Source organism: Pristiophorus japonicus, chromosome 6, assembly GCF_044704955.1.
Source record: "Pristiophorus japonicus isolate sPriJap1 chromosome 6, sPriJap1.hap1, whole genome shotgun sequence".
NCBI classification, from domain to species: Eukaryota; Metazoa; Chordata; class Chondrichthyes; family Pristiophoridae; genus Pristiophorus; species Pristiophorus japonicus.
This window is the reverse complement of record NC_091982.1, coordinates 5,579,678-5,603,044: the sequence shown is the minus strand read 5'-3', so window position 1 is coordinate 5,603,044 and position 23,367 is coordinate 5,579,678. Positions and strand designations below refer to the sequence as shown.

At 46.6% G+C, this 23,367-nt stretch overlaps 1 protein-coding gene across 6 annotated transcripts in view; it reads left to right on the top strand.

Annotated features, from left to right (window-relative positions):
- nhsl2 (NHS-like 2) overlaps positions 1-23,367 on the top strand; it is a 424,653-nt gene that overhangs the window by 377,366 nt on the left and 23,920 nt on the right. For all 6 annotated transcript variants that reach the window (XM_070882569.1, XM_070882568.1, XM_070882574.1 and 3 more), the window contains 2 exons: positions 5,380-5,513; positions 11,789-11,984. In XM_070882569.1, the coding sequence (XP_070738670.1) occupies positions 5,380-5,513; positions 11,789-11,984 (330 nt within the window). The remainder of the gene's footprint in view (positions 1-5,379; positions 5,514-11,788; positions 11,985-23,367) is intronic.

Sequence of the window (23,367 nt, the reverse complement as noted above, 5' to 3'; positions counted from 1 at the left end):
GAATATGGAGGATTGGGGACTACTCGAAGAGCATTGGAATAGTCATGTCTGGAGGTGACAAAGATGATCATTTCAGTTGTAGATGGGTGCTGTTACAGAACTGGAAGATGGCATTCTTTTTTAACTGAAGGTGGTTGTGGTGCATCGAAGACTGGATGGCAAACAAACAGTCTGACATCACAGAGGCAGTGGAGGAGTTGAGACGGCTGGTGGAGAGGTAGGTTTGTGTGGTGTCAGTGTACATGTGGAAGCTAATCCCAGGTCTTTGGATGATATCACCAAGTGGTGATGTAGATGAGGAAGGGGAGGTGGCCAACGATAGATCCTTGGGGCACTGCATAAATACCAGTGATGGGGCGGGAAGAGAATCCTTTGCTGGAAATATTCTGGCTGCAAATTGATATGTAAGAGTAGAACCAGGCGAGGGCAGTCCCACTGAACTGGACAGTGGAAGAGAGATGTTAAAGGAGGATAGTGTGGCCAAGCCAGTCAAAGGCTGCAGACCAGGAAAGTCTACGGTCTGTGCAAAGGTTAGTTGCTTTTATATGGGGCACAAATAAAGCTGCTGTAATTGGATTCAGCACTCCATAGCTAAGGAGGTAAAAAAAAAACAATCAGTGTTCCCACTATGATTACTATCCATTGACACTAGTTGGAAAATACATGTAAACTGGATGTCAAGTTAGGAACGGATTGAGCTTCTCTGTGAGGCCCCTCATGCATTGGGAGGCCTATTGACACTCGGGCCTGAATTTTGAAGGGAGGGCAGGTTTGGTGCGTGCTAGCCCTGAACCGGGCAGCACACCCGAAGAGTCCAGGGATATTGAAGCCTGGCCAATCTTGCCCACTCCTCCTCCTCTTGGCACACAAGGACACCTAAAAAAGTACATTTAAATAATGACTTGCCTCTTCTGGCCCTCTATCCAGCTCCCGACAGTTATGGCCTGACGAAGAGGTCAGCAGTGCTCCCCTGCTCAGGCCTTCAACTGAAATTGCAGAGCAGGCCCCAATTATGTCATCAACAAGACTCCGCCAGCTTGGGGTCGGGTATCCCGTTCGCCTGCTTAAAAGAGCACTTAACATTGAGGTACAGGAGGAAGGTAGCGGGATCAGAGAGGGTAAATCGTCGCCCTCAGTTTAACAACTGGTCTCCGCCAAGTGAAGAGAGTTAAAATCGGGGCCTCAGCGTCAAGGCTCACACATTTGGATGAGGTGTTAAAGGGCAATTAAGACTTCTTGAACAGAACTAAAGCAAGAGTCATACCGCTTGGAAATAAGGTGAAGAATCTATACCAAGCTGTGCGTGCCGATATCTGAAAGGCTGGACTGCTTGTTCATCTATCTTGATTTCAAACTTCACTTTCAGTCTGCAAGCATTGCTTCAAATTTCACTTCCTCTTTGTGGGCACGTGTCAATGGTTACTCCCACACTGCAGTGGTTGACCATTAACCCTTGCTGCGCTGATTGCAATTTTGCAAGGGGATGTTTGCATCCAATTTTCTCCCCTCCTTTCCTGAACTACAATAAGCCTATGGTTCCACAAACACTGGCAATTCTCTGATACCTCTCCCAAGTGTGCACTCTTCATGTGTGAACAAGACAGTGCTTGTCCATTAATTATCAATCAACAGATTATCTGATCATTATCTCATTGTTGCTTGTGGGACCTTGCTGTGTGCAAACTGGCTGCTGCATTGCTTATATTACAGCTGCAGTTATTGCATCAGCATCCTGACATAAAAAAACTTCCAATTGCAAACACAGAAGCAGGCAGCAGCATTGCAGGGTAACTCACTTGGAGTACTGTGCACAGTTCTGGTCTCCATATTGTAAAAAGGATATAGAGGCACTGGAGAAGCTGCTAAACTGATTTACAAGAATGATACTAGAATTGAGAGGGTATAACTATCAGGAAAGGCTGGAGATCTTTTCTCTAAAAAAAGAGAAGGTTGAGGTGTGACCTATAGAGGTCATTAAAATTATGACGAGGTTTGATAGGGTAGACATAGAGACGATGTTTTCCCTTGTGGTAGAGAGCAAAATTAGGGGTCACAAATATAAGAGTTATCAATAAATCCAATAGGGAATTCAAGAGAAATTTCTTTACCTAAAGATTGGTGAGAATGTGGAACTCGCTATCATAAAGAGTATTTGAGCTGAATAACATTGATGAATTTAAGGGGAAGCTAGATAAGCACATGAGGGAGAAGGGAATAGAAGGGTATGCTGATTGGGCTAGATGAAGAGGTGTGAGAGGAGGCTCGTGTGGAGTATAAACGGCGGCATATACCAGTTGAGCTGAATGGCCTGTTTCTGTGCTGTAAATGTTACGTAATTCTATGTAAGATCCCTTTCAACATATCAACTGGAATATAAGAGCGTTTCTTGGAGCTGTGAAGAAATATCCCCACGTCAGGTATTAAGGAAATGTGACATCAAGTGCTGCGCAGAACACAAGCTTACTGCCGGCTGGTCCACCCAGCAGGAGCGTGGTTGAGGAGTGAGCAAACGATGGCTGGGAAGGAGGCAATCACACATAGAGGAAGCTTTATTTCACAATTCTGTGGCCTCTCCAGCTGTTTTCCGAAGCACTGCTCTGCCCCATCCTTATTCCTTTCAGACTAAATCATTCCCAGAGAAGGTTACCGCCCCCAATTGGGGCGCAGGGCAATTTCTGCCACCTGATTTGCAACATTTACAGCACTTTGAAACTCAGAGTGTGAATCTTAGTGTGTTTTTTTTAATTAAGTGACACACAGAGCTCCGTCCAACCCCACTCCCTATTTTACTTCCAAACGATGACAATTCCACAAGGACAGTGACAGGAATGAACAAATAAAGCAATTAATGCAGTAACGCCAGGTAACAGCCACCGTATTTTCCCCCAAAACACAACGGCAACCAGTATTGAAGAAATTCAATCTTCACACAACAAAAGATTCAGGCATGCCTTTTGAGGAAAATAAAAACCTTTTAAAAGCTACATTTTAGCAGCTTATTTGCTATATATAGGGTAGTTTTTCTCTGTGTATATGCCGTGAAGGGACATTTTGTGTGAAGCTCAGTGGAGTACATTCCTCCAGCCAGGCTGAATTGCACGAGATCTTCTTTGTAATGCAGTAGTTGGACATCGGGCACTCGTGGAGGCAAACGAGTAGTGGAAGGCCTACAGCGAAAGGAAATCCAGGTACTATTCTGACCTTAAAGGCAGGAGGCTCATTAAAGTGTACTGGGAGGCTCAAGCAAGAAGCTGTTATGGACCTTTGGATTCTTGTGGCCCTGAAGTTTGTGGAAGCAGATTTCTGAAGCCAAAAGCTGGTCCAGCATCTTGTAGAATGTTTAAACATATTGCTGCCTGAAGTGCTTGAGGTTGCCAACTTTGGTTGCATATTCCTGGCGGTTTCATTATTTGATCCCCTGCTTTCCATTGCCCCATCCCCATGCTCCTGCTATTGGTCACACCACACATGCATCCTCACAGAGCACTGCCTTCACATGCCAATTGGAAAGCCGATTGGATGACTCTTGACTGTCAGTCAAGCATCTTCAACATTTTTTTAGAATGAATCACCGAAAGTGTTCAAAGAACATGAAAAAACCCACATTGGCCTGTAATTTGCAGTCAACGGCAATGCGACGGTGATCTCACGAGCTCTGTGTTGAAAACGTTAGGTTTCTCGATGAGTGATTGATTGTAGCGCTGTCAATAGGGGATTCCTAACGTGATGCAGCCATGATGTCACCAAGCTGCCTAAGCAGCCAATCACATTGAAGAATTCTCACACATAGCAAACCAGGAAATGAAAAGCACTGATTATCCAAGGTTCGATCCAGGTTTAGCATAACTTCCCTACTTTTCAATTCACGGATTGCTGGCTAGTTGCGGGGGAGGAGGGAGCGGGGGGAGCGGTGTCCACAGCACAGCCTGTGTCGGAGCAGCGAATGCAACTTCAGGATTTCCACGTTCAGGTACGCATGGACAATACCAGCCTGTCCTTCAAAAGAAAGGAATTTAAAATAGAGCTTACATTTATCTAACAACTCTCATGGCTTCAGGATCTTCCAAAGTGCTTCACAGCCAATAAACTACATTTTGAAGTGTCGTCATGTTCTAATGTAGGGAAATGTGGCAGTCAATTTACACACAGCAAGGTCACACAAACAGCAAGTGACCTAATAATCTATTAATCGTTATGGCAACAGCTAAATGGCCGCTTGGGAAGCAGTAGCGGCAGATGTTTAAGGGGGCAGTGTGCCTCTAACCTGCACTGACACTATTACAGGAAGTCTATGTGCAGAGGCCTCCTCAACATTCATTTGCCAGTCATTTTAATTGTTGCACCCTCTTCATCCACCTGAAAAGCAATAAAGGGAATTCAGGGCAGTGCTATTCAGGAGCAAAGGTGTTGGGGCGTGGTGGGGTGGAGGGGGGAGGTTGGGAAGGTCTAACACAAAATATTTCTGTTTTTCTGATGCTATTTGGGGACCACCAATATCTACCCTTATAACTTCTTCAGGAACAAACACTGGGGCTCACAGAAACCAACAGCTCATTTTCTATCTTGCCAAGTTCCCCACCATCAAGATTCTGGGCTTACCACTGACCTGAAGCTGAACTGGACCGGCCTTATCAACACTGTGGCTACAAGAGCAGGGCAGAGATTGGGTACTCTGTGAAAACAGCCCCACCTCCTCAACCCTCAAAGCCTCTTCACTATCTAGAAGGTTCAGGTTAGGCGTGTGATGGAATACTCACCACAGTCCTTGATGGGTGCAGTTGTAACAACACTCCAGAAGCTAGGAGGTGTTAAAGATGCACCCCTCTCTCCTAAATTTACTACCTGACAAGGTAGTCAACTGTAGCTGATTTGTGATTCCAGCCACTGAAATTCACAAACCGTGACTATTTTCAGTGGTTTTCAAGTTTAAAAAAAAGTAAGTTAGAAACTTAAGAAATGTTATTTTAACCATTTAACATAGGAACTTTGGTGCATACACAGTATTATAGAAGGTGATCTGATTTTGAGGCATGGATGTAGTTACAGAGTATCTGCAAATGGGGAGTGGCTGAGCTGCTCCAGAGCTCTGGAGAGTACATAAGGTTTTGTTTGCTCGAGTTGTGGGCTATTGTCTCCTAACTCCATCATTGCTAAGCAACCAGCCTTCATCAGTGCGCCATTTGCATTGACACTCAGATAACTAGCAACCTTTAGACAGTCAGGAATGAAATCATTATTGTGCCACCAACAGTAGAGACTGGAATTCAGAAAGTCTGACTCTTAAACTTTGAACTGTTAGGAATCTCAAATGATAACAATCTTGTCCAGCCCCTCCCCACCCCGATGCACTCCATGTTAAAATGTGCCTCTTTCTTTCAGAAGAGTTTGGTGAGCCGACGATACAGAACGAAGTGGCTACAAATACCTTCGGACACAAACCAACTCTGATCAGAGAAGCCATTCCCGACAGCTGTCCCAGAAAGTGGGAGAAGCCATTGGAACTTGTATTGATGGTAAGAAGTCCTTAATGTACTAAGCAGTGTGTTACTGAGAGTATAAAATGCAACATCCCTTCTTGAGAAGTGTGTACAATACAAAATAACTCAATGCTTCAAGAGCTTTACATATGAGAACGCTGATGGAGCAACTTTTTCTGTTTCGCTCTGAGCTAGGGGAAGAACATTGGGCTGATTATTGTCTAATGACTCCTGCTAAACAGTGTGTGTGTGGGTGTGTGTGTGGGTGTGTGTGTGTGTGTGTGTGTGTGGGTGTGTGTGTGTGTGGGTGTTTATGAGGACAGCATAGTGCTGGGTTCTGATGTTTCCTACAAACATACGGTTTCCTCAAAGTCACAGTCTGGGCTGCATGACGGACGTCACCTGGATGGGGTACAAAAGAAGCCTGGTGCTTGTGGAACCACACCCAGCAAAATACCAACTTCAACTTATAGGAGAGGAGAAAAACAAATAGAGAAGAAAGGGAACTTCAAAAAAGGTAAAGAGAAATCTGGCAGGTGTGAGTGTTTCTCTCAGTGTATGTGATGGGCGCTTTTCTCACTTTACATGATGGGTGATTTTCCCAGTGTATAAGATGAGCTCGTGTCTCAGTGTATACGATGGGTGTCTGTCTCAGTGTATATGATGGGTACTTGTCTCAGTGTATATGATGGGTGCTTGTCTCAGTGTATATGAGTGCTTGTCACACTTTATATGATGGGTGCTGTTCTCAGTGTATACGACGGGTGCTGTTCTCAGTGTATACGATGGGTGCTGTCTCAGTGTATATGATGGGTGAACATAAGAAATAGGAGTAGACCATTTGGCTCCTCGAGCCCACTCCACCATTTAATAAGACCATGGCTGATCTGAGCATGAACTCAGCTCCACTTCCCTGCCCGTTCCCCATAACCCTTTATTCCCTTATCGCTCAAAAATCTGTCTATCTCCGCATTAAATATATTCAATGACCCAGCCTCCACAGCTCTCTGGGGCAGAGAATTCCACAGATTTACAACCCTCTGAGAGAACAAATTCCTCCTCATCTCAGTTTTAAATGGGCGGCCCTTATTCTGAGACTATGCCCCCTAGTTTTAATTTCTCCTATGAGTGGAAATATCCTCTCTGCATCCACCTTGTCAAGCCCTCTCATTATCGTATATGTTTCAATAAGATCAGCTCTCATTCTTCTGAACTCCAATGAGTATAGGCTCAACCTACTCAACCTATCTTCATAAGTCAACCCCCTCATCTCCAGAATCAACCGAATGAACTGTCTCGGGACAGCATCCAATGCAAGTATATCCTTCCATAAATACGGAGACCAAAACTGTACGCAGTACTCCAGGTGTGGCCTCACCAATACCCTGTACAGTTGTAGCAGGACTTCTCTGCTTTTATACTCCATCCCCCTTGCAATAAAGGCCAAGATTCCATTAGTCTTCCTGATTACTTGCTGTACCTGCATACTAACTTTTTGTGTTCCATGCACAAGGACCCCCCAGGCCCCTCTGTACTGCAACACTTTGCAATTTTTCTCCATTTAAATTAGAATTTGCTTTTCCATTTTTTCTTCCAAAGTGGATAACCTCACATTTTCCCACATTATGGGCCCAAGTTTCCACATGATTCGCGCCTGATTTTTAGGAGCAACTGGTGGAGAACGGACTATTTTAGAAATCGCAATTCTCCACATTTTTTTTTCTGCAGTTCTAGTCAGGTAGAACAGTTCTAGTTTAGAACAGAATTTTTTCTTCAAAAGGGGGTGTGTCCGGCCACTGACGCCTGATTTGAAAATTTCCACAGTGAAAATGTACTCCAAACTAAAGTAGAATGGCGTCAGTGAAGATTTTTGTAGAACTGAAAAAACCTGTTCTACACATTAAAAAATCAGGCGCAGGTTACAAATTAGGCGTCCAGAACGAGGTGGGGGGGAAGGGAACTCATTAAATTCGACAATAAATCCTTATTTATACTTCTACAAATATTATACAAATAAATCCAACCTGAATAAACATTTATAAGCCAAGAAAAGACTGTAGCGCGCATGTGCAGAGGTCCCGGCACTGTTTTCAGCGCAGGGACCTGGCTCCGCGCCCCCCCCACAGCTCGTGCCGGCTGCGCCAAGTGCCACAGGACCTGTAAGTCGGTGGAGAATACCGAGGATTTTTTTAGGCGCCGTTTTAGGCGCAAAAAACGGGCGCCCAGCTTGGAGGGGCGCTCGTTTTTTTTCTTGTGGAAACTTGGGCCCTATACTCCATCTGACAAATTTTTGCCCATTGACTTAGCCTTTCTATATCCCTTTGCAGATTTTTTGTGTCCTCCGCACAATTTGCTTTCCCACCCATCTTTGTATCATCAGCAAACTTGGCTACATTACACTCGGTCCCTTCATTCAAGTCATTAATATAGATTGTAAATAGTTGAGGCCCCAGCACCGATCCCTGCAGCACCCCACTAGTTGTTTGCCAACCGGAAAATGACCCATTTATCCCGACTCTCTGTTTTCTGTTAGTTAGCCAATCCTCTATCCATGCTAATATATTACCCCCGTGAACTTTTATCTTGTGTAGTAACCTTTTATGTGGCACCTTATCGAATGCCTTCTGGAAATCCAAATACACCACATCCACTGGTTCCCCCTTAGCCACCCTGTTTGTTACATCCTCAAAGAACTCCAGCAAATTTGTCAAACATGATTTCCCTTTCATAAAACCATGCTGACTCTGCTTGATTGAATTATGCTTTTCCAAATGTCCTACTTCTTTAGTGATAGTGATCCTCCCTCCCTATAGCCCCTTGAGTATCCATTATTGGGATGTTTTTGTGTCTTCTACTGTGAAGACCGATACAAAATATTTGTTCAAAGTCTCTGCCATTTACCTGTTCACCTTTATTAATTCCCCAGACTCATCCTCCAAGGGACCAACATTTACTTTAGCAACTCTTTTCCTTTTTATGTACCTGTAGAAACTCTTACTATCTATTTTTATATTTTGTGTTCGTTTGCTTTCATGATCTATCTTCCCTCTCTTTATTAATTCTTTAGTCGTTCTTTGCTGGCTTTAATAGTTTCCCAATCCTCTGGTCTCCCACTAGTCTTGGCCACTATGTATGTCTGATCATGGACTCAGCTCCACTTCCCCGCCTGCTCCCCATAACCCCTTATCCCCTTATCGGTTAAGAAACTGTCTATTTCTGTCGTAAATTTATTCAATGTCCCAGCTTCCACAGCTCTCTGAGGCAGCGGATTCCACAGATTTACAACCCTCTGAGAGAAGAAATTTCTTCTCATCTCTGTTTTGAATGGGCGGCCCCTTATTTTAAGATCATGTCCTCTAGTTCGAGTCTCTCCCATCAGTGGAAACATCCTCTCTGCATCCACCTTGTCAAGCCCCATCATAACCTTATACGTTTTGATAAGATCACCTCTCATTCTTCTGAATTCCAATGAGTAGAGGTCCAACCTACGCAACTTTTCCTCATAAGTCAAACCTTCATCCCCGGAATCAACCGAGTGAACCTTCTCTGAACTGCCCCAAAGCAAGTATATCCTTGCGTAAATATGGAAACCAAAACTGCACGCAGTATTCCAGGTGTGGCCTCACCAATACCTTATATAGCTGTGGCAAGACTTCCCTGCTTTTATACTCCATCCCCTTTGCAATAAAGGCCAAGATACCATTGGCCTTCCTGATCACTTGCTGTACCTGCATAATATCCTTTTGTGTTTTATGCACAAGTACCCCCAGGTCCCGCTGTACTTGCAATCTTTCTCCATTTAAATAATAACTTGCTCTTTGATTTTTTTCTGCCAAAGTGCATGACCTCACACTTTCCGACATTATACTCCATCTGCCAAATTTTTGCCCACTCACTTAGCCTGTCTATGTCCTTTTGCAGATTTTTTGTGTCCTCCTCACACATTGCTTTTCCTCCCATCTTTGTATCGTCAGCAAACTTGCTATGTTACACTCAGTCCCTTCTTCCAAATCGTTAATATAGATTTATTTTCTTAGTTAGCCACGGATGGTTATCCCTTCTCTTACAGTCTTTCCTTCTCTTTGGAATATATTTTGTTGAGGGTTATGAAATATCTCCTTAAATATCTGCCACTGCTCACCAACCATCCCACACTTTAATCTAATTTCCCAGTCCAATTTAGCCACTCTGCCTTCATACCTTTGTAGGGTCCTTTGTTTAAGTTTAGGACACTGGAGAACCAACTTTCTCATCCTCCAACTGAATTTTAAATTCAACCATGTATTCGTCACTCATTCCTAGACGATCCTTTATTAGGAGATCGTTTATTAATCCTGTCTCAGTGCCAAGTCGAAGATAGCCTGCTCCCTGGTTGGTTCCGCGACATACTGTTCAAGGAAACTATCCTGGATATATTCTATGAACTCTTCCTCAAGGCTATCCTGGTCAATTTGCTTTATCCAATCAATATGAAGGTTAAAATCACCCATGATTACTGCCGTTCCTTTTTTACAAGCCTCCATTATTTCTTGATTTGTACTCCGTCCAACAGCATAGCTACTGTTAGGGAGCCTTTTGACTATGCCCACCAGTGACTTTTTCTCATTATTCCTTATCTCCACCCAAACTGATTCAACATCTTGATCTTCTGAGCCAATATCGTTTCTCACTAACGCACAGTGTATATGATGGGTGCTAGTCACAGTGTACATGATGGGTGCTTTTGTCAGTGCATATGATGAGTGCTTTTGTCAGTGTATATGATTGGTGCTGTTCTCAGTGTATATGATGGGTGCTTGTCTCAGTGTATATGATGGGTGCGGCTCTCAGTGTATATGATGAGTCCATTTCTCAGTGTATATGATGAGTCCATTTCTCAGTGTATATGATGGGTGCAGCTCTCAGTGTATATGATGGGTGCTACTCTCAGTGTATATCAGATTATATTGGGGAAATAATTTTGCAGTTTTGCTATTCATGGCAAATCCATAAATTTGTGTTTAAATTCAATATTATAAATAGTGACAGAAATTGAAATCTTTAGATCGTTAATGACACCGAGATTGCTGACCATGTTTCCTTTTAACCCTCTAATGTTCCTCTTATTCTGCTCTCCTCTGGGCAAGCAAGAGGTTTTATCACTGGTCTAGAGATCGTGCAGTTAACTTGCTTGCAGAGGCTAAAGTACTGGTTTGTGCCAGTCCCCAACTTATTTGAGAGGTCAATATGAAGTCTGTGCGGATGTAACTGAGCACAGGTGGGGTTGCAGTTGAATAACTACAATTGCCGTAAGCATCTTTGGGGAGTATAAAAAAAAATCAGTCGATATTCCTAATACCTGATTGCTATTAAATGACTGTTGTGGATACTGGGGCTGAAATTGCCCCTTCCTATAGCCCTGTTTGCACCTGCGGGGGGCGCTAATGGGACAGAGGGGACTTTTCGCCCGGGGATTGGGGGCACTCCCGCCTCCCGGGGAAGTGGCGGAAGTTTGCAGAGGCGTTGCCACGTTTACTGCTCCGGGCCGCCACGCATCCGACAATGACGTCATTGCTGTGCACGACGACCCCTTAATGTCCCGCGGGGGAAATTGCCCTGCAAGCCGCGAGGCTGATGCCAGCGAATGTCAACACCGGCTTCATGAGTCGCGAATTCAGCGGCGGGGGCGGGATTGAACCTCCCTGGCTCCAGATGGTTACCATCCCCAATTGGGGCGCGGGGCAATTTCGCCCCCGCTATTTTTGGGTGTATATTGGGTGAGGACTGGATTGCGATGGTGATACCCCCACAGTATGTCTGCTAACAGTGACTGTCTGGACCCAATTTTCCTTCTCATTCAATGCAGAGGTAACATGGATGACATCAGAGTTAGGGGTGACCACCCACCCCGTATTGAGTCCGAAAATCGGGTTTATCCTGGTAATTTTGATCATTCAACACTGGACAGCAATACTAGTGTTTTTGATTACTGTCTTTTAATGGAAGACTGTGTGCCCAAATATACTGGGACCCATTCACTGCTTGAGCCCGAATCCAAACATGTGCTCGAGTCCTTTTGCGTTTCAGACCATGAGTGATTGTACCTGATTTAGACAGGGGCACAGCAGTTTTTTACTTACCCCACACCATCTAGTTTGGGTCTGTATAAAAGTACTTACCTCAACTCATTACAAGGCTGCACGGTCCACCCTGGCAACGTGTTTTGAAACCTCTTCATCAAACACTGGAAATTGTTTGAAACCAGTGCTAATTTTTTTAAACATTTATTGAAGATCATTTTTTTCTCTGGTTTGTATATTTCGGTGGGTTAGCCAAGCACAAGATCTAACAGTGAGGATGAGACGACCTACCTTGGTATACGACCGCAAGAACTATTTCTGAACACCCCAACTACACCGGATAAACCAGCCAAGTGGATTCAGGAAGTACCACCATCAACACCAGAGAAAAAGAGGTGGCACCGGACACAGGCGGTTCAGGCGGATCTCGTACCCATCAATGTAACTGGTATGACGCCTTCCCTTTTACGTTTGTCACAGACGCTCTGTTGGGTGGGTGGGGAATCAATGCAAAATGGGGCTGAGCAGTTGGGTGGATCAGTGCAGAGCGGGGCTGGAGATCAGACAAGGTCAATCAATGCAGAGTGGGGCTGGGATCAGAGAAGATCAATTAGTAGGAAAGTGGGTTGTGTAGAGGACACAGAGAGAAGCTGCAAAGAGATTTAGATAGGTGAAGCGAATGGGCTAAGGTTTGGCAGATGGAATACAATGTCGGAAAGTGTGAGGTCATCCACCTTGGAGAAAAAAAACAGTAAAAGGGAATATTATTTGAATGGGGAGAAATTACAACATGCTGCGGTGCAGAGGGACCTGGGGATCCTTGTGCATGAAACTCTTTTTGGAGTTCACCTGCAAAACATAAAACATTAAACGGTGCCACCCGACCTGGGTGACACTCCAGACATTTACAAGGCCCTTTTTTTTCCCCCCCTTTTTTTTGTTTTTTTTTGTGTTTTTCTTTTTTTGTTTTTTTTTTTTGGGCACTAAAATCACAATTTTTCCCCAGTGCCCCCTATAAAAGGGAAGGGGAACACTAAAAGCACCGGCAATTAAAACAAATTAAACTTAAAAACGTAAAATCAAATTAAAATTTGGTGGCCGGGCGTGATGATGCACTCCAGTCCCTCCGGTGCCCACCTCTCGCGGAAGGCCGCGAGCGTACCGGTGGACACCGCGTGCTCCATCTCCAAGGACACCCTGGACCGGATGTAAGAGCGGAAGAGAGGCAGGCAGTCAGGTTGAACGACCCCCTCGACCGCCCGCTGCCTGGACCGGCTGATGGCACCCTTGGCCATGCCCAGGAGCAGTCCTACGAGGAGGCCTTCGGACCTACCCGCTCCCCTCCGCACAGGGTGCCCAAAGATCAGGAGAGTGGGACTGAAGTGCAGCCAGAATTTCAGGAGCAGCCCCTTCAAATAATGGAACAGGGGCTGCAACCTCGTGCACTCAATAAAAACATGGAACACGGACTCCTCCAGACCGCAGAAATTGCAGGCGGCCTGGGAGTCCGTGAACCGGCTTAAAAATTTGTTGCACGGCACTGCTCCGTGCACCACCCTCCAGGCCAAGTCCCCGATGAATAGTGGGAGGACCCCTGCGTAGAGTGCCCTCCATCGGGGACCCCCGCCTCCTCCGGACGGCAAGATGGTACGCCATGGCGTGTCCGGACGGCCGGCGAGGATGGCAAAGTTGAGGGTGTGCAGGAGCAGCCCGTACAGGAAACCCCTCCGCGCGGAACTGAAAGGCACGGAGGGGATTTCCCCGAGGCGGCTCAAGTTGTGAGGCGCCGGCCCCCGAGGGAGGTTCCGGGGTTTGGCGCCGATGAGGAATTCCGTCCGGACGGGGGTCAGTTCGGACGGGATCTCCCCACGTGCTTGAGCCTCCTCGATGCACCTAACGGAGTCAGGGCCCAGAGCTGTTTTTAGCGACTCGATGGCATCGGCCGCGTGGCGGACGTTGGCAGAGTTTAGGCGCCGCGCCAGCATGTCTGGCGCCATCCAGCCCGCTCCTCCGCCATCGAGCAGGTCCCTGACCCTGGTCATCTCACCAGCCACAGCCCTCTCTTCCGACCGCCACATGAAACCTCGGCCGTGGAGGTACGGATTCCCGAGCAGCGGCTCCTGCAGGACGGCCGCCACTCCAGCCGGCGGAGAGCTGCGCTTGGTGGAGACTTTGTTCCAGACCCTGATGAGTTCCCTGTAAAAGACAGGCAGCTCCCGGAGGGCGGTCCTGGCACCCCCCAAGTTCACAAACAGGAGCTGCGTGTCATAATTGAGGTCGCGCTGCTGGCGGAAGAAATACCTCGCCAGAGCACACCACCTAGGAGGTGGCTCGACGTAAAGGTATCTCTGCAGGGTCTGAAGACGGAAAGTCGCGAGCTGGGCGCTGACGCACACCAACGACTGACCGCCCTCCTCAAGCGGGAGACTCAAGACCGCGGCAGAGACCCAGTGCTTCCTGTTGTTCCAGAAGAAGTCCACCAGCTTCTTCTGTATCTTGGCGACAAACGCAGGGGGAGGGGTCAAAGTGACCAGCCGGTACCACAACATTGCGGCCACCAGCTGGTTTATGACTAGCGCTCGACCCCTGTAGGACAGCACTCGGAGCAGTCCTGTCCAGCGCCCTAGGCGAGCGGCGACCTTGGCCTCCAGCTCCTGCCAGTTCGCTGGCCAGGCTCCCTCGTCAGGGCTAAGGTAGACTCCCAGATAGAGGAGATGGGTCGTGCTCCAGGCAAAAGGCCTGAGCTCCTCCGGCAGGGAGTCCACCCGCCACTGACCCACCAGGAGTCCGGAACATTTCTCCCAGTTGATCCTGGCGGAGGACGCGGCCGAGTAAATCTCCTGGCACTCACGCATCCTCCGCAGGTCAGCGGGATCCTCTACCGCGAGGAGCACGTCATCGGCGTAAGCCGAGAGGACGACCTCCACACCCGGCCCTTGCAGAGCCAGTCCCGTCAACCTCGTCCGCAAGAGGCGCAGGAAAGGCTCCACGCAAACGGCGTATAACTGGCCGGACATGGGGCATCCCTGGCGCACCCCTCTCCTAAACCGAAGGGGCGCCGTCAAGGACCCATTAACCTTAATCAGACACTCCGCGGCGGCATACAAAAGTCGGATCCGGGCGACGAAATGCGTCCCGAACCCGAAAGCGCGCAGAGATCCGAGCAGATAGTCGTGATCCACCCTGTCGAACGCCTTCTCTTGGTCGAGGGATAGGAAGGCGACCGACAGACCAGCCTCCTGGGAACAATGGATGAGGTCCCGGACCAGATGCCCTTGTGCATGAATCCCAAAAAGTTAGTTTGCAGGTGCAGCAGGTAATCAGGAAGGCGAATGGAATGTTGGCCTTCATTGCGAGAGAGATGGAGTACAAAAGCAGGGAGGTCCGGCTGCAACTGTATAGGGTATTGGTGAGGCCGCACCTGGAGTACTGCGTGCAGTTTTGGTCACCTTACTTAAGGAAGGATATACTGGCTTTGGAGGGGGTACAGAGACGATTCACTAGGCTGATTCCGGAGATGAGGGGCTTACCTTATGATGATAGATTGAGTAGACTGGGTCTTTATTCGTTGGAGTCCAGAAGGATGAGGGGTGATCTTATAGAAATATTTAAAATAATGAAAGGGATAGACAAGATAGAGGCAGAGGTTGTTTCCACTGGTCGGGGAGACTAGAACTAGGGGGCACAGCCTCAAAATACGGGAGAGCCAATTTAAAACCGAGTTGAGAAGGAATTTCTTCTCCCAGAGGGTTGTGAATCTGTGGAATTCTCTGCCCAAGGAAGCAGTTGAGGCTAGCTCATTGAATGTATTCAAGTCACAGATAGATAGATTTTTAATCAATAAGGGAATTAAGGGTTACGGGGAGCAGGTGGGTAAGTGGAGCTGAGTCCACGGCCAGATCAGCCATGATCTTGTTGAATGGCGGAGCAGGCTCGAGGGGCTAGATGGCCTTCTCCTGTTCCTAATTCTTATGTTCTTACATTCTTATGGTGCAGCGTGGAGCTGGGGGATCAGACAACAACAACTTTATATAGCGCCTTTAACATAGTGAAACATCTCAAGGCGCTTTACAGGAGTATTAGGAGATAGAAAATTTGACACCGAGCCACATAAATAGAAATTAGCGCAGGTGACCAAACACTAGGTCAAAGAGGTAGGTTTTAAGGAGCATCCTGAAGGAGGAAAGAGGTAGAGAGGCGGAGAGGTTTAGGGAGGGAGTTCCAGTGCTGGGGCCTAGGCAGCTGTAGGCACGGCCACCAATGGTGGAGCGATTATAATCAGAGATGCTCAAGAGGGCAGAATTAGAGGAGCGCAGACATCTCGGGGGGTTGTGGGGCTGGAGGAGATTACAGAGATGGGGAGGGGCGAGGCCATGGAGGGATTTGAAAACAAGGCTAAGAATTTTGAAATCGTGGCGTTGATTAACTGGAAGCCAACGTAGGTCAGCGAGCACAGGGGGTGATGGGTGATTGGTGCGAGTTAGGACATGGGCAGCCAGGTTTTGGATCACTTCTAGTTTACGTAGGGTAGAATATGCGAGACCAGCCAGGAGTACGTTGGAATAGTCAAGTCTAGCGGTAATAAAAGCAAGGATGAGTGCTTCAGCAGCGGATGAGCTGTGGCAAGGGTGGAGACAGGCAATGTTACGGAGGTGGAAATAGGCACTTTTACTTATGCTGTGAATATGTGGTCAAAGCTCATTTCAGGGTCAAATGTGACGCCAAGTTTGCGAACAGTCTGGTACAACTATTTTAGCTGAAACTTAAATCAAATGCCCCCTTTTTGCAAGGGCACCAGAACCCACAAATTAACAATTTAAAACTTTAACGAAAACCTTTAATCAAATTAGAATTTGATTGCCGGGGGTGATGATGCACTCCAGTCCCTCCGGCGCCCACCTCTCGTGGAAGGCCGCGAGCGTACCGGTGGACACCGCGTGCTCCATCTCCAGGGACACCCTGGCTCGGATGTAACCGCAGAAGAGAGGCAGGCAGTCGTGCTGAACGACCCCCTCGACCGCCCGCTGCCTGGACCGGCTGATGGACCCCTTGGCCGTGCCCAGGAGCAGTCCTACGAGGAGGCCTTCGATCTGCTCGCTCCCCTCCGCAGAGGGTGCCCAAAGATCAGGAGCGTGGGACTGACGTGCAACCAGAATTTGAGGAGCAGCCCCTTCAAATATTGAAAGAGGGGCTGCAATCTCACACATTGAACATACACATGGAACACGGACTCCTCCAGACCGCAGAAATTGCAGGCGGCCTGGGAGTTCGTGAACCGACTTAAAATCCGATTGCACGGGACTGCCCCATGCAACACCCTCCAGGCCAATAAATAAAGGGAGGACTCCCGTGTAGCGAGCACGCCACTGGGAACCCCTTCCTCCTCCGGATGGCAAGATGGTGCGCCATGGCGTGTCCGGATGGCAGAAGAAGATGGCAAAGTGGGGAGTGTGCAAGAGCAGCCCGTACAGGAATCCCCTCCGCACAGAACTGAAAGGCACAGAGGGGTTCAGCCTCAGACTGAAGTTGGGGAGAGGGATGGAATCAGTGGCTAGGGAACGGAGTTTGTGGTGGGGACCGAAAACAATGGCTTCGGTATTCCCAATATTCCCAATTGGAGAAAATTTCTGCTCATCCAGAACTAGATGTCGGACAAGCAAACTGACAATTTAGGGACTGAGAAGTGGTAGTGAGGTAGAGCTGGGTGTCATGAACATGTGGAAAATGACTGCGTGTTTTCGGATGGTGTCGCCAAGGGGCAGCAGGTAGATGAGAAATTGGGGGGTGCTAAGGATAGATCCTTAGGGGACACCAGAGGTAATGATTATGGGGGAGGGAAGAGAAGCCGTTGCAGGTGATTCTCTGGCTACGATAGATAAGAATGGAACCAGGTGAATGCAGTCCCAGCCAGTTGGACAACGGTTGGAGGAGGATAGAGTGCTCAACCGTGTCAAAGACCGCAGACTAATTAAGAAGGACGAGGAATGATCGTTTGCCTTTGTCGCAGTCACAAAAGAGGTCATTTGATCAATCAGTAGAGTGGGACGGGGATCTGAATCAATCAGTGCTTAAAAGGAGTGGGGAAAATGATCAGTAAATATTTAGTAGGGGCTGGGGAGCAACGTCAATCAGGGAATTTCAGGGATAGAAACATAGAAACATAGAAAATAGGTGCAGGAGTAGGCCATTCGGTTCTTCGAGCCTGCACCACCATTCAATAAGATCATGGCTGATCATTCACCTCAGTACCCCTTTCCTGCTTTCTCTCCATACCCCTTGATCCCTTTAGCCGTAAGGGCCATATCTAACTCCCTCTTGAATATATCCAATGAACTGGCATCAACAACTCTCTGTGGTAGAGAATTCCACAGGTTAACAACTCTCTGAGTGAAGAAGTTTCTCCTCATCTCAGTCCTAAATGGCCAACCCTTATCCTTAGACTGTGTCCCCTGGTTCTGGACTTCCACAAAATCGGGAACATTCTTCCCGCATTTAACCTGTCCAATCCCGTCAGAATCTTATACGTTTCTATGAGACCCCCCTCATCCTTCTAAACTCCAGTGTATAAAGGCCCAGTTGATCCAGTCTCTCCTCATATGTCAGTCCAGCCATCCCTGGAATCAGTCTGGTGAACCTTCGCTGCACTCCCTCTATAGCAAAAACGTCTTTCCTCAGATTAGGCGACCAAAACTGAACACAATATTCCAGGTGAGGCCTCACCAAGGCCCTGTACAATTGCAGTAAGACCTCCCTGCCCCTATACTCAAATCCCCTCGCTATGAAGGCCAACATGCCATTTGCCTTCTTCACCGCCTGCTGTACCTGCATGCCAACTTTCAATGACTGATGAACCATGACACCCAGGTCTCGTTGCACCTCCTCTTTTCCTAATCTGCCAGCATTCAGATAATATTCTGCCTTCGTGTTTTTTCCACCAAAGTGGATAACCTCACATTTATCTACATTATACTGCATCTGCCATGCATTTGCCCACTCACCTAACCTGTCCAAATCACCCTGCAGCCTCTTAGCGTCCTCCTCACAGCTCACACCGCCACCCAGTTTAGTGTCATGCGCAAACTTGGAGATATTACACTCAATTCCTTCATCCAAATCATTAATATACATTGTAAAGAGCTGGGGTCCCAGCACTGAGCCCTGTGGCACTCCACTAGTCACTGCCTCCCATTCCGAAAAGGACCTGTTTATCCCGACTCTCTGCTTCCTGTCTGCCAACCAATTCTCTATCCACGTCAATACATTACCCCAATACCATGTGCTTTGATTTTGCACACCAATCTCTCATGTGGGACCTTGTCAAAGGCCTTTTGAAAGTCCAAATACACCACATTCAATGGTTCTCCCTTGTCCACTCTACCAGTTGCATCCTCAAAAAATTCCAGAAGATTTGTCAAGCATGATTTCCCTTTCATAAATCCATGCTGACTTGGACCAATCCTGTCACTGCTCTGCAAATGCGATGCTATTTCATCTTTAATAATTGATTCCAACATTTTCCCCACTACTGATGTCAGGCTAACTGGTCTATAATTACCTGTTTTCTCTCTCCCTCCTTTTTTAAAAAGTGGTGTTACATTAGCTACCCTCCAGTCCATAGGAACTTCTGCAGAGTCGATAGACTGTTGGAAAATGATCACCAATGCATCCACTATTTCTAGGGCCACTTCCCTAAGTATTCTGGGATGCAGGCAGTCATGCCCTGGGGATTTATCGGCCTTCAATCCCATCAATTTTCCAACACAGTTTCCTGCCTAATAAGGATATCCTTCAGTTCCTCCTTCTTACTAGACCCTCGGTCCCCTAGTACCTCCGGAAGGTTATTTGTGTCTTCCTTCATGAAGACAGAACCAAAGTATTTGTTCAATTGGTCTGCCATTTCTTTGTTCCCCATTATAATTTCACCTGAGTCCAACTGCAAGGGACCTACGTTTGTTTTCACTCATCTTTTTCTCTTCACATAGCTATAGAAGCTTTTGCAGTCGTTTTTTATGTTCTCGGCATGCTTCCTCTCGTACTCTATTTTCCCCCTCCTAATTAAATCCTTTGTCCTCCTCTGCTGAATTCTAAATTTCTCCCAGTCCTCAGGTTTGCTGCTTTTTCTGGCCAATTTACATGCCTTTTCCTTGGATCTAACACTATCCTTAATTTCCCTTGTTAGCCACGGTTGAGCCACCTTCCCTGTTTTGTTTTTACTCCAGACCGGGATTTACACTTGTTGAAATTCATCCATGTGATCTATAAATGTTTGCCATTGCCTATCCACCATCAACCCTTTAAGTGTCCTTTGTCAGTCTATTTTAGCCAATTCACGCCTATACCGTCGAAGTTAGCTTTCCTTAAGTTCAGGACCCTAGTTTCTGAATTAACTGTGTCACTCTCCATCTTAATAAAGAATTCTACCATATTATGGTCACTCTTACCCAAGAGGCCTCGCACAACAAGATTGCTAATTAGTCCTTTCTCATTACACATCACCCAGTCTCGGATGGCCAGCTCTCTGGTTGGTTCCTCGACATATTGGTCAAGAAAACCATCCCATATACACTCCAGGAAATCCTCCTCCACCGCTTTGCTACCAGTTTGGTTAGCCCAATCAATATGTAATTTAAAGTCGCCCATGATGACTGCTGTACCTTTATTTCACACATCCCTTATTTCTTGTTTGACGCTGCCCCCAACCTCACTACTACTGTTTGGTGGTCTATACACAACTCCCACTAGCGTTTTCTGCCCTTTGGTATTCCGTAGCTCCACCCATACCGATTCCACATCATCCAAGCTAATGTCCCTCCTTACTATTGCATTAATTTCCTCTTTAACCAGCAATGCCACCCCGCCTCCTTTTCCTTTCTGTCTATCTTTCCTAAATGTTGAATACCCCTGGATGTTGAGTTCCCAGCCTTGGTCACCCTGGAGCCATATCTCTGTAATGCCAATTACATCATATCCATTAACTGCTATATTTTGTGAATAAAAATAGTGAGCCTAATTGTAATCCCACATGGATACATGGAACTACATTAACTTTTAAGAGTGAAATATTTTGATGCTATTTTGTAACCAAATGAATTGTGACTGAAGATGAACTGAGTATAGAATCTCAATCTTGGTATCAATGGAGGATACCTCAGGATGTCACATTACTGACCTTTCTCCACACGTCTGCTTTCAAGCTAATCAGCAATCTTAAAAGATAAAACCCGATAACAAATGCTGCCACAATGGCTCACAGAGAGCAACACGGGTCTAGGTTCCACTCCTGCTCTGTGTTAACGTAGCTGTTCTCAGTATCGCCTATAGGTGCTCCCATTGTCCTCCCCCAATCCAAGACAAGGAAACATTAGCACGTATCGTTGCACTTCATCACTGTCCAGTGAAATGTGAATTGTGTGAACTTTGGTCAGAAACAGGATCAGACTCAGTTGTGATTGCTCCCCAATAGACTGAGTAGCCACCAAGTCACACATGAATGGCCACTCGGATGATGTATCTGAAGAGCTGCTGGTGCCCATGGAACTATACAGTAGCATGAACCACCACCTTCATGTGAGGAAGGGAGAAATTAGAAAATAAATCTGAAAGGGAGGACAGCAGTAAATCTTCAGCCTCTCAAAACGAAAGATCTGCTATTTTTCGTGTTTGGTCAGATGACCTTTAAATCACCTGATGTCACTTGTCATGAATTTCCAATTGTGCTAGAGGCATCTACTGGAAGAAATCAGTACTGCAGTTTGTATAGATCTGTGCATTGGTGAATAGTCCGCAGATTTTGCATCGCACTCAAGCATTTCCTTTGCTATTTCCATGCCTTTTCTGATTAATTTTCTCTCCTCTTGAGGGTGTTGACTCCTTGATGGTGTACAGTTTGACAGGTGCCAGTCAGCCTCCAGTGCGTCACCCAAGTGGTTATTCTTCATGTGTAAAGCAGACAGACTGTTGGCAGGCTATTTGAACACAACAGCTGACCCTCGTTGGTCCACACAGTTTCGAGCACGGGTTGGGAAGGAGCAGGAGCCCCAGCTAATTTTCCCCTCCCTAACCCAGAGGCATTGAGGCTGATTTCAGTGCCCTAGCACCACATCACCTGGCATCAGCGAGCTCAACGCTGACTGCGAACCTTCCTGGTCTGTATGGCCAGGTACTGACTGCTTAAACTCACTAAACCATCAAGAAGGCATCATTGCTTTTGCAGGGCACCCATGCTGCATGATATGTATTTCTTCTCGGTCTTGAACAGTGATAAATATATTTAGTTGTAAAAGAAATCCTAATATGATTAGTTTTGATGATATTTGCTGTAATCTTGGAAAAAAATTTTTATTGGCCCGAATTTTGCATTGAGCATAACGGTGAGCCTATCAGCGCTCCCTGTTATTGTGAAGTAAATCGGACAGCAGCTTCCGGAATCCGCACATGCGCAGTTAAACGTGGAAATCAGGAAGTTGCTGTTTGATTTGCCCTGCTCCTCCACAAGCTGCACTACACCGGTACCTCGCTGAGACTCGGCAATGCAATCCATGTAAGGGAGTGAAGTTACCGTACTTATAGATTCATAGAAACTTAGAGCTCAGAAGGAGGCCATTCAGCCCGTCATGCTGAAAGAGCAGCCATGCTTCATTCCACATCCCTACCTTTTGTCCGTAACCCTGGAAGTTGCTCATCCCCAAGTACCTGTCCAATTCTGTTTTAAAATTATTTATAGAGTCAGCTTCCACCACTTACTCATTAGTTACCCAGTAAACACGCCAGAGAAAGTTAGGGCCGGTGCAATCAGGCGTAAGTGATTTTTTAATGGCGTGCTAAGTCTTAATTACTGCCAAACCATCTCTCTGGCCCTGAAAATGTAATTTTACAAGTGAGGAGTCTCCTTCCTTCAGAATGTAATTATTGTTGGAGATTTTTTTTAAATTAACTTTTTTAAAACTTTTTCATTCTGTCTCTTTTATCTCACTCTCTTAAACCCTTCTTTATTTCCCTCTCTTTATTTTGCTTTCTGTACATGATTTTACAATGAATTAAATATCCTAATTCATACTTCCTGGTTTGCGTGTCTCAGTGAGGATTCTTCAATCTGATTGGTTGCTTTCCCTGCTCATACACGCCACAGATTCCCTGTAGTGGGCACTGTGCTGGATCAGATGCCCGATGACAGCAGGTTGCCGCGAAAAATCTGCGGGCAGCTGTAAGCGTAGAGAACGCCGAGCACATTCCTTCACCGCTGACTGCTAAATCCGGGTCAATATGTTGTTTCGTCTGGGTAAAGTATAATTCTGGGGACTGAGTGGCGCCATGAATTAGATATTGACCGTTAATCTTCGGGACCCGAGTTGAAATACAGACCAGACTGGTGGGATTCAAGTCTGTTCTTGGCTATAAGGATCCTATGTTAAGTGATTTTGAGCACCCCACTGATACCTCATCCAAGTCACCATTCTTCATATATGAGCCCAGACAGTAATTGTCAGCAGGTAGATCAACCTTGGAGGGCATCGCAGCTGATACAGTCAGGATGCCATACCTGTCAGTGAACACGAGTGGCAATCCAAGCTGATCTTCCTCCCCAGACTAGGCGTATTGAGACTACTTGTAGCAACCCAAACAGGGTCTTGGCTGGGATCAACGCTGAGACCTTTCCTGTTCTGCGGCACACTGGACAGTTTAACTGAAGTATCGAGTGCTGTTCTTTGTAATGAGTGAGTCCTTATCAGGCATTAACAAACTCCCATGGAAAAATAGCCTGCTGACATTTGCTGCACATGAAGCACGGCCACTTGAGGGGGTACAGGAAGGCTTTTTGGCATCCACACCCT